Genomic DNA, 11,774 nt, shown 5'->3' with positions numbered 1-11,774 from the left:
GAGTCACAGTGCGATTCTCCATACAGCACAATGAGACGATACTGAAAATAGAAGAGTAGGAATGATTGTGTAGGTGTTGAGAGAAACAAGGCACATTTGTCTGCGCATGGATCATCTGATTCCTAAATGTTTGGAGTTGTAGCCAACACAATGGCGCTAAAAATAGACTTTTAAAATCCAACATATAGAAAAGACTCATACAAGCTGATTCGTAAACGAACTGTGATTTATTACCGAAGAGTAAACATGGATAATAAAACCGATAGGATATCCGTTACAGTCAACATTTACTACACTCTATGCCACCCATTGTCCGTGTCCATGGAGTTCTTCCTCCTTTCAAACTCAAGGATGTTCCAGTTTTCCCGACAGCATCAAGTGTTGACTGGGCTTTGTGGAAGCACTTCAGCGTCACAGAGTTGAGCTGCTGCTGCTGTTGTTGTTAGCTGGGGCCTTGCTCTTCTTCCTGCCTCATCCTCTTCCTCAGCTGCTCACCGATATCAACCAGAGGGTTCATTTTGGCAGAGAGGGTCTTTACTGCGTCGCTAAACCTGCTGGTCTCTGATTCCCTTCAATAAAGGCGAAACACACAACAATCAGAGTTGTAAAGATAGCTTAATATATGTAAAATAAATAATAGTAATATTGTGATAGTAATATGAAAAGCTGCGTACAGGAGTTTGCGTTTCTGTGACTGTTTCATCTGACTGAAATCTGTTGGCTCAGGTCTCTTCACCGGCCTGCAGGGAGGAGACAGGACATGTTTACATGCAACATAGTAATAGGACATTCAATGGGAATTCAACCTCCAGGTATTGATGAGTTAGCTATGGTTAGCTAGCTGCTAACTGGTACCATGATGGACAACTTCACAGTATGATGTTTTGGTGTGGGCGGGGCTTAGCTGGAGGCAAAACAATTTTCCACAGACATGAGCTGCGCTTGCTAGCAAGTTCTGTTAGCTTGTTTTTGACAATGGAGGAAGATGATATGAATGGTGCGTTCAGAAATACTTACTCAAACTGGACAATTCGTAAATTCGGAGGGCTGTCTGAATGTACCTTTCCGTTATCTAGAGCACTGCACTCTTGGAGTGGCAGAGCGCACTTTTGGCACTCTGTCTGGGGAGACGGAGCACTAGAGTGCCGAGCGGAGTGAATGTGTGATTAACCTAACTGTTTGTTAATTCATATAGAAATATAACGCTCTGTTTCTTCGACTAACAGGGTCTCATTTTAGTGCAGAGTCAGACTGAATTTACGAACGCACCATGTCAGGTTTCCGGGACCGCCAATGGGACCAGGCTGGCCGACCCGTATGCTTTCACTCAGTGGGTGGATGATGTCACAGGAAGCCAATCTTACAAAGGAGGACGACACTTGAACAGTTTCCTCCATTTCTTGTACAATCGAAGCTAATGTTAGCTAATGCACTAAAAAGTTAGGGGGAAATCCAATATTCCTCTTAATACCTCCCCAGTTTCTGAAGGTGGACATGGTAATCCTGAATGCACCATTATTCATCCCTACAACAGGAAAGATTATTGCCTCTGACCAGTCTTTTGTCTTTTGTATTTAACCATATCGTTTACCACATTTGTTTTTGTGGATCATATTGTAGGATATCTCCTTATCCGAACAAGATTGGGCCTGGGAATATCCCAAATCTGGATACCCATCTATGAAATATACATATAAACATCCTAAAATTGTATCCCCCTAAAGATCCTTTTAACATTAATTGCATCTTTGACGTATCCTGTATCCTGTTTTGAGAAATCATTAATCCACAAGATATTTTTCAGATCTTTTAACATATTAACTGTATCTTTGCACTTTTTTAATCCCAACTCTATTTGGTGATGTCACCTGACAGTGTTCTTCTAACAGTGTGATGACAGTCAGCAGAGGAAGGCTCATACTGACGCCATCACTGCTGCTGTTCAACTCAGACACACCGCATGTGCTGCTCTTGGTTCTAATTTACACCTTTCAAGGACAAAAGAAATGTGATAATTATGGAGAGCCACACTTGAAAATCGACAACAACTGTCATGTCGACACTTGATGCCCGCTCCAGAGGTCACCTTGATACTTACACTTTGTTTTTCCTGCTCTTGCGTCGAGCGGTGGGGGCTGTGACGGCGGGGGTAATGAGCTGAGAGAGCTCCGGCAGGGCGTCGGCCAGCACCCTCATGTCCCCCACCACGGGCGTGGCCTGCCTCCGGGCCTCGGCCGCCTGCTGCTCCTTGGCCTGTTTAATGGAGCTGATCTCTGAGAGGAGGCAGAGGAATGCACACGACAAAGAGAGCAGGTGAGTTACATTCAAGCTGAACAATACAGTGACTCAAAAAATGCATGCGGCACACTACGGATTCACTGGGCGTGGTTCACTGGACCGCGCTGTGGCTGCACCACTGCCTTCCAGGATTCGGAACCCTGATCCACACATCACTAGCGTTTAGTTCTAAGCCCTTAAAAACTGCCATTAGTCTGTGAAAATCCACACCGGTCAAAGTCTACTGTCCCGACTCATGACGGCAAAAAGGCCATTTCTTCCTAATTTTCTTCTGATTCCTGAAAACTGTCCGCCATGCAGCCACTCTTGGGTTTCAGCAGAGTTGAGCCACGCAGCCATTAGCACCTAATTATAAGTCTGAACAGGATACGTGTTGTGTTACCCGGGAATTGATTGGCTCAGCAGCAGGGTACGGTTACAGGACCGGATCGCAATTATGGGAGATGATGACGGCGTCATGATGTTTGGGAGAGGAGTTATAATTGCAGAGACGTGCAAAGATGGACTTTGAGCGAAAAAGCTCAAAACTCAGTGACCACTGCCATTGGGGAGTGCTGTTGCCATGAGCGGGGGTACTTGGTTTGCAACGGTGTTTGAGTGGGTGGAACATGTCAGGTGTTATCCACATGAATGCCAGAACCAAAGAATTCCCAGCAGAGCAATGCATTGGAACAAAATAATCAAAGTTACTCAATTCACCTGTCACTGGTTTTGATGTTTTGGCTGATCGGTGGATATCAATACACTGCCCAGCGCTAGTTGGATTTGTACCAATTCTACTATTGGAGTGTTGATATAACTCACTGTTAAGCCATCTCTCCCTCCTCTCCTTCATCTTCTCTTTCTTTGACTTCAATTTCTTCTCTTCTGGGGCTGTGAAAACACACACACACACACACACACAGAAAGTTACATGACAGCACACATCAAACCCAGCTGGGTTCTCAGCAAAGGGAGAGATCCACTAATTAAACATGAAGGGAGGCAAATTCATAAATGTGTTAAAGATAAAGGTGGCGACGGATTGGGTTGGCCGCAAGCTACAGCGAACCGCCACCCTCTTCGCCCCCTCCTTGAGAGTGAGTCGAATGAAGTGAGGATCAGATGGATCAGCAGCACACTCTGAGCCTTTTACTGGAGTTCACGTTTCCTTATTGTAGGTCATTACAAATGAGACCTGAGGGGGACCTTATGCTTCACTTTAAAGCCTACGTGGACGAGAAGTCCTCGAAGTACTACAGATACGAACCCAGTAGCTAGTGAGCTTGTATATCAACTAGAGTTGCAACAGTACCGAACGATATCACACCCATTACCTTATATCTCTCCAGACTGTATAAGGGATTTTACAACATTGTCTCGAGAGCACTTCGGAAAACCACTGTCGGTAAACACAGTTTGTTGCTGGGTCTACAAATTTTTGGAAATCATGGTCGTCGTGTCCTCCGAGCTAAAGAGGAAACGGACCATCCAGACTGTTACCAGCTCTAAGTTCAAAGCCAGCATCTGTGATGGTATGGAGGTGTGTTAGTGCATTGACATCGACAGGATGGATACGTCACTTGCTACGCCAATCAACATTCTCAGATCGACCATGGTTTGTCTAACAGAGTCATCACGTTTTCAGAACTTTGAGAGATAAAGTTGGTGGGGTAAATGTTCACCATAAGAAGGACTCAAGTTTGTTCCTTTATTGAACTTCAACCTTCATGGTATCAACAATATTTTAATGTTTGGTTATAATCCTAATCCTGAGACCTGTATTTAGTGTGAGACGTGTGTTCAGACAGGCACCTTATCTCCACAGATCCTGGAAGGCCTTTATCTGCCACCGCAGTGCTAAACAACAGAAGTGGTTCTGCTGCTGTTTGCAGTAAAAGAACAGGCAAAGATAGGCATCTGCTGCTGACTACAAATGTGGGTAGGGATGGAGAAATTCAATCTCCCGTGTGTGGGTGGGGGTGTCATTTGTGTTTGTCGAGGGGGGGAATGTGGGGAGGATGCTTTACCACCACTCAGCTCCCATTGGGGGCATCATCTTTCTGCTGTGAGATGAAATGGATAGCTGTGATTACGGCTGGCAGGAGGCTACCCCCCTCACCCACCCAGACTGTACGCCCTGCTTCGACTCCTCACCTTTCTGCACCTTCTTGGATGGACTAGGACATGGAGGTGGACACAGACGGTGTTTTAGAGCATTGAGACTTTAGAGATGACAGATGGCAGAGGAGTGAGTAGTGTGATGTGGGAAAAGTTGATCTGCAGGAGACAAAAATATTTGAGGGCAATACAGAATGTCTGAGGGCCCACGGTGAGGACTTATGTTTATGACCATGAAACATGACTGCAGAGTTGTTTCTCAATGAGGCGTGAATGTCATGACTTTTGTGTTTAAAGGAGGCGTGAAGCCGAACTACTGCCAGCCAATACCAAGCCCTCTGTCTTGACACCCAAGACCCAAGACCCCTGACCCACGATACAGATCAATGTATGGCCATGGTATCGGTTTAACCTTTCGAATCAGGTATTGATCAAACTAACGTGCTGTCACACCTCTAAGGATAACAGTAGAAATAGATCTGTGTCACATATGATTTTCCTTTAGAGGGGTTCCCTGTGGCACCAGACTCAAATGTCATATAGTACGAGACAGATTCTGTGCATTTAATATGTAAACAGCACTCTGCGTTCTTCACGTTGGTTTGACGGGGTATTTAACAAGGACCAAAGGACCACGTGAAGAACATTTTCATCTTACAGTGCAATTCATGTGGATGCTACCTTACGTGCTCCACCCACCCAAACACAGTTGCAGACCAAGTACCCCCCCCCTCATGGCAGCGGCACTTATCGATGGCAGTGCCCCCCCAGCAGGACAATGCACCATGCCACATCACAAAAACTGCTCTGCCATGACCCAAGGAATGGGACAAAGAGTTCAAGGCGTCGAGATCCCAATCTGATCGAACATTTGAGGGACCTGCTGGTACCCCAGAGGTACCCCCGATCCACAGTGGGTGCTCTTTGGGCCGGATTTGGCTCTGACCTGTTAAGACCCAGGACCTCTGGAGGGCGTCCCTTGGTGTCTGGCACCAGGGCGTTAGCTTCAGATCTTTTGAGTCCTGTGCGTTGTGAGGTGGAGTACCAGCACGTCCCACAGATGTTTGATCAGATTGGGATCTGGGGAATTTGGAGGCCAGGTTGATGCCTTGAGCTCTCTGTCTTGTTCCTCGGACCATTCCTGAGCTGTTTCTGTGGTGTGGCATGGCGCATTGTCCTGCTGGGGAGCCACTGCTACTGGGCAGTGCCGTTGCCATGAGAGTGGGTGCCTGGTTTGTATTCAGGTGGTATCCACATGAATGCCAGAACCAAAGGTTTCCCAACAGAACAAGGCACTGTAACAAGATGATCAGGCTCTTATTTCTATAGTCAATTTTTTTTTATCTCTGTTTCTTGTCTTTAGTACTTTCTTTAATTTTTTCAAATGTATTGCAATGCACCATAACACCAGAGCAAATTCCTTCTATGTGAAAAGCTCTTTGAAAATAAACTGGATTACGATGTTGTTGAGATGAGAGAAGGAGACAGTTGTGGAGGATAGTGGAAGAACAGAGGAAGGAAGTGAGCAGGCAGGCAGTCTTTAGGGAGCTGGCCTGAGAATAAAGAGGAGCCAGGGTCTTCCCTCCAGGGTCTGGTCGTGATATGATACCTCTAATTAGACTGCAGACAGGGCGCTTCGTCAAGAGGCCGTGGGGGCTGTCTGATCAACTTCCAAAATCAGGAATATACACGACAAGCTCAGGACAACAGATACGTACCTTTTAATCCAAATGTCATGTCTGAGAAAATGGATATTTGATGGATATCAAGACAGATGTCTGTCGAAGACCTTCAGGGTCCCCACACATTGTCATGGACAAATTTTCAAAACTTTTTCATGACTTTCCAAAAACCCATGATAAAAAAATTCTTTAACAGGATTTATGTCTATGTAATAAAGATTATTAATAAAATATTTTGGTCTACTTCCCTTTTTTAACTTCTTAACTTGCCCTGTGCCAGAAAATAGCCTTGTCGGGACAAGAACTCACAACTTCAAACAATTAAAAACAGTGTTAAATGCCTTCAAAATCTAAAACTAACAGTGTGTACCTTTTATAAGAATGTCGGCCCTTTGACGTTGTGTCCAAGATTTCTGTCAACTCTTTCTTTAAATCATTATTTAATCAGTCATAAAAGGTGTTCGCTATATCACAAGGTCTTAGGGCATGAACGACTTTGATTTTTTTCAGGTCGACGTATTAATACGTGTTAATAAAGTCGAAGTCGGGTCGACAAGTCATTTGATGACGTCATCACATTGACACGGTGGAGGAAAGTGAAGTATCTCCACACGTGATGTGTGTCTGTCAAGGCCCGAAAATACTCGAGCAGAATGTATGCGTAACGGACTCTGCGGAGGACTGTGCAGACTCAAAGCGGACGTCCGCAAGCCCTGTGCGCGCAAAGCTCAGATTTTACGACCGCGCGGACTCCACTCCGCACACCAGTGACTGCTCGGCATGTATTTTTCACATCGCGGGGATTTTTCACAGACATTTTTACAGGAAACTACAACGCGGAAGTGCGCTCAACTATGAAAACCCAAATGACTGCGGACATTCCTCGCGGAGTCTGCTCCGCTTAAGTATCAGTGTAAGCCAATCAGAGGCAGCGAGTGTATTCCATACACAAGCACAGAGAGAGAGAGAGAGAGGGAAAAAACACACGACTTGTCGACTCCTCCTGGGGGGTGTCGACTTGTGCCACTGACGTCGACACGTCGACAAATCGGCTTTTCTGTTAATGCCCTACAAGGTCTCAAGGCCTCACTTCCTGGTTTCCAAAATGGTGAGAATGCTGCTAAAGTACAGGTAAGCTTTCAATTTTGTCATAAATTCATGAAATTATATTGCTATCTGGTGTGTCTGGACCTTATCAAGACATGAGAAGAATCGAACAATGGTGGACTTTACGACCCTGACGCTGAATGTACTGGAACCTTTTTTCAAATTAAATAAAAATGGCTGATTATGAAGAGAAGAAACGTAATAACTGACAAGTCTACACACACAATATACTTGGATCCGTTATTTTCGACTAGATGGTGAATCAGAAGAGATCAAATCTAACACCTGCCAGTATTATACTGAGCTGAGTCACCAACTCATCCTTTCAGTTTCAAACAGATCACATCCTGAGATCTCATGAGATCTCACAATAGGACAGCACCAGGCTCGGTGTATTCCAGTCGAAGCAAGGAAACACTGATGCAGCTAAACCTTGATTTCATGCAAGAGCTAAATTTATCCTCGCCTGGTCTATAAATAGCAGCGGGCCGTTGTTTGGGGAGGCTTCACGCAGCACGGCGTGCGTAGCAACTAGGCCCACATCCATCACTCCCTGTTTCAGACACATTCCCAGTCACAGAGAGACACCACCGCTGCCCTGCAACCCTTTGATTATCTTTGTTTCTTAACAGCTCTGTTCAGATTTCTGGGCCGGCCTTTTGAAGCTGCTGCTCCACAGCTGCCAGGAGACATTCCAGCAGCCTTATTTTGTGCCACAGAAATCCCTAAAAAACCTTTCCTGTCGTCTGCTGTGGAGCTGCTGCAGCACCAGGACAATCGTTATCTTATACACCATCTAGTGGTCGGACAGTGTGTGTACCGCTGCCACTGTACACATTACTGTAAGCATTTTCAGAACAAACATTTCCTGTGAGAACAACACAAAAGTGCAACAAAAATCAGTATGTAGTGTGTAATTGGAAAACTTTGAAGGGTTGCCTCTTCAATACCAGTTTGCTCAGAACTTCTGCACTGCACTGTTTTGTATTAGTCTACTGCAAGACTAGTATAAAAATCCTGAATGGTCTTTTTTAGTACAAGAAAGTTAGGAAAAATTCTGATAATAATTAAGTAGATAGATTCCAATATTCAGAAACTATATTATTTTTTTGTAATGTGATAGACAGTGTTCATTTATGATAACAATTGTTTGTTGCACAATACATTAAAACATAAAATGACCTCAAGCAGGCTAAGAAGAAAGAAGATTTCTGTAGAAACTCTGAATCAGAAATTTGATTTAATCATGAATACTTCAAGAAAAATTTTAAACATTTGTTGGAAAAGTCAATCAACAAAATGACAAAAAAAGGATTATAGGATTATAGATTTAGAAAATTATACTTTTTAAAAAGGGGGGGGGGGGGGATTATACTTATCATTATTATTATTACATATTTAAAATTATGTTACAGAATTTCTGTAATTTTAAGCACCTTTTTCAGGTCATTCCCTTGTTGTTGTGTTTTTTTTACTTTTTTAATTTTCTTGTTTTAACTTTCTTGTTTTACTAATTTTAAATTTTCCTTTTTCTAATTTCCTCTTTTTAATTTTCTTGTATTTAATTTTCTTATTTTTTAAATTTTCTTTTTTCAAATTTCCTGTTTTTAATTTTCTCTTTTTTTAAATATTTTTATTGTTTTTAATTTTCTTTTATATAATTTTCTTGTTTTTAATTTTCTTTTTTTCTAATTTTCTGGCATTTAACTTTCTCTCTTTACCAATTTTCTTGTATTTAATTTTCTTGTATTTAATTTTCTTATTTTTTTAATTTTCCTTTTTCTAATTTCCTGTTTTTAATTTTCTCTTTTTTTTCTTGTTTTTAATTTTCTTTTATTTAATGTTCTTGTTTTTAATTTTCTTTTTTCTAATTTTCTGGTATTTAACTTTCTCTCCTTACCAATTTTCTTGTATTTAATTTTCTTATTTTTTTAATTTTCTTTTTTCAGATTTCCTGTTTTTAATTTTCTCTTTTTTTTCTATTTTTCTTGTTTTTAATTTTCTTTTATATAATTTTCTTGTTTTTAATTTCCTTTTTTCTAATTTTCTTGTATTTAATTTTCTCTCTTTACTAATTTTGTTGTTTTTAGTTTTCACTTTTTACTAATTTCCTATTTCTAATTTTCTCTTAGCTAATTTCTTTTCTTTAATTTTCTCTTTTTTCTAATTTTCTTATGTTTAATTTTTTTTTCTAATTTTCTTGTTTTTAATTTCTGCTTCTACTAATTTCATGCAAATTTTTGGGTCATTTCTTCTTTCGTTGCTCTTTGCCTTAGTCCCATGTTTTTGAAAGAAATCCAGCCAGTTTGCTGTCAGGTTTCGAAGGGTTAATGCTAACTGAATACAACACAGGATTATTACACACATGCACGAGGAGGTGGAGGAGACAGTGACAACATTCTGAGTTTAACATGCAGCAAATTTATTCCTAAAATATGCAGAAAATCTGTGGTGTTCTGCGAGCGAAGGTTCCATATGGGCCTGCTCATCAGGCTCTTCCAACCATTGGAACCTTATTCAGACAACACCTTCCTAATCAGTACAAACAGTTTCACCTAGTAGCTCTGCCAAAGAAGTCTTTAATAGAGTTCCACCTGCACTGCATTTACGGATCCCAAAAATATCTTGGAATTCAGAGAAGAGACACAGAATGATCACAAAGGGACAAACACTTTGCTGATCTGTCAGATTTATGTATGCTTGGCCACTTGGTGGTTGCTTCTGCGCCAGGTGTGGCCCACGGGCTGAATGACTCCCTTTCTTTTAATGTATTGTTTTAAAGAAGTTGAAATAACTTCAAAAATCCACAAGTCAGGGTCAGTTCACTTGAATTACGCAAACAGATTTTCTTACTTGACTCTAGTGTTGCACCCTTTTCCAAAAACAGTGTCCTTGTCACTGTGGACAACAGAACAGAACACAGCTTTTATAGGAAAGTGTGTTCGGGTTATCCAGAGTAACAAGGACACCATTTTTGGAAAGACGTGTCCTTCACGAAGTAAATCTTCCATGCTGTGGGCAGCACAAACTAAACCGCTTTGACCTCCAGTGTATTGGGGTAGAGGCAGAATTCTCAAAGGTAGACACTAGCAAACCTGGACCAATAAAACCTGATTCCTAAACCTCCTTTCATACTGTCAGGTGACCTCACACACTCAGAGAGGGCATTTGAAGTTCAGGGGCCAGATGCACCATGAGGCATTAGACCTACTATCAGACGGGTGGACCGGGACGTTCTGGTACCCCAGATGTACCCCTAATCCACTGGATCGGACTTGTCTCTGACATGTCAAGGAAGGGACACATGATCCCTGGAGGGAGTCCAGATCTTCAGATCATTTGAGACCTGTCATTTGTGAGGTGGGGTACCAGCACGTCTCAAGATGCTCGTTCAGATTGGGGTGTGGGAGATGGGTTCTTTGGATCATCCATGAGCAATTTTTGTGGTCAAGTGGTATCCACGAATGCCATGACCAAAGGTTTCTCAACAGAACATTGCATTGTAACAAGATGATCAGGGTTACTCACATCACCTGTCACTGGTTTTAATGTTTCATGATTGCGTTCCCCACACACTTACACTGACCTACAAAAAATTTAGCCTTACCTTTCTTAGCAGGTACAGGTACACCTGGAGGTTCCTCGAACTTGAGTGTCTGTACCAGGGCCTCTGGAGTGATCTTGGTGCCGGCAAAGACCCCAGAAGGGAAGATCCCCTGCCCCAGAACCTGTGAGGGTTTACAGTAAGTACAAGTATATCAAAGTAATCATGCACCATGATGTGAGAGTTGATTTACTTCACTTTAAAAGGGGTGACCCTTCAAAATAAAGCTCCAAGTCTTGACTGCTATGCCAATTCGTGTGTTGACTACATTCACAGATTTAGACTCAAAGTCAGAACTTTATTTTGTTCCCATAACAGACCTGTTGAGGGTGTTTCGAGGCCACACTCTTGTTTTGCTCCAGCAGTGTTGGTGTTGTGTTGTGGAGCTCCGGGGCTGCAGGCTTCTCTAAACTCGGACAGGAAGCAGAGTCCAGGGACTTTGAGAGGCTGCTCGGCTTGTCGAGCTTCACCGCCTCCTGGTGAAGCTTCTGACGGACATGTTTTATCTTCCCAACCATGTCGACGCAGCTCAGAGAACTTTACATCCAACTCTAAGTCAGTGTTCGGCACAGGCGGCTCTGTTGCTGCTCCCTGCTGTCGACAGCGTGTGACGTCGTCAAGTCAGCGATGCTACCGGAAGGAAGCGGATCTGTGTTACCTTCACATTTCAACATCAAGCGCTGTGTCTGTGTGAGTGTCGTGGGTTTAATGTTCATATTCAAACGAGACAAATCCCCCCTCTGTGTTGTTTAGTGTTATTGTTTGCTGACGTGTTTCCGGTGCTACTTTACATAGGCTACATGGTTAGCTAACATGCTATGCTACGCTAAGCAGTTAGCTTTACATACTTGCTGCCTTATTTATTTTTTGGTTTTGGACTTCTTATTTCTTAAAACGCTCATATGTCAATAAAAGTTTTAGTCTGAAAGGAAGCCGGAAGCACTTGTTTTTCTTTCGGGTAGCTTGACACTGTTGACATGACA

General features: G+C 42.6%; 1 protein-coding gene across 1 annotated transcript; it reads right to left on the bottom strand.

The window, feature by feature from the left end:
* Nucleotides 1-208: 208 nt before the first annotated feature.
* slx9 (SLX9 ribosome biogenesis factor) lies at nucleotides 209-11,437 on the bottom strand. Its single transcript, XM_033615473.2, has 6 exons — nucleotides 11,112-11,437; nucleotides 10,795-10,915; nucleotides 3,103-3,171; nucleotides 2,099-2,273; nucleotides 675-740; nucleotides 209-569 (listed from the first exon to the last, which is right to left on the bottom strand). Exons 1-6 carry the CDS (start codon nucleotides 11,307-11,309, stop codon nucleotides 443-445), a joined length of 756 nt encoding a protein of 251 aa, XP_033471364.1. The 5' UTR covers nucleotides 11,310-11,437; the 3' UTR covers nucleotides 209-442.
* Nucleotides 11,438-11,774: the final 337 nt, after the last annotated feature.

This window comes from Epinephelus lanceolatus, chromosome 24, assembly GCF_041903045.1.
Source record: "Epinephelus lanceolatus isolate andai-2023 chromosome 24, ASM4190304v1, whole genome shotgun sequence".
NCBI lineage: Eukaryota > Metazoa > Chordata > Actinopteri > Perciformes > Serranidae > Epinephelus > Epinephelus lanceolatus.
Note: the sequence above shows the minus strand (reverse complement) of the source record. Positions and strands in the feature narration are given on the sequence as shown.

Bases quoted from the DNA above. Each gene is read 5' to 3' on its own strand.
- slx9 (XM_033615473.2), bottom strand. From the start codon at position 11,309: ATGGTTGGGAAGATAAAACATGTCCGTCAGAAGCTTCACCAGGAGGCG. The intron at 3,172-10,794 runs GTAAGGCTAAAT...GTGTTTTCACAG, and splicing joins ACCTGTACCTGCTAAGAAAG to CCCCAGAAGAGAAGAAATTG. The intron at 570-674 runs GTACGCAGCTTT...CCTTTATTGAAG, and splicing joins TCACAGAAACGCAAACTCCT to GGAATCAGAGACCAGCAGGT.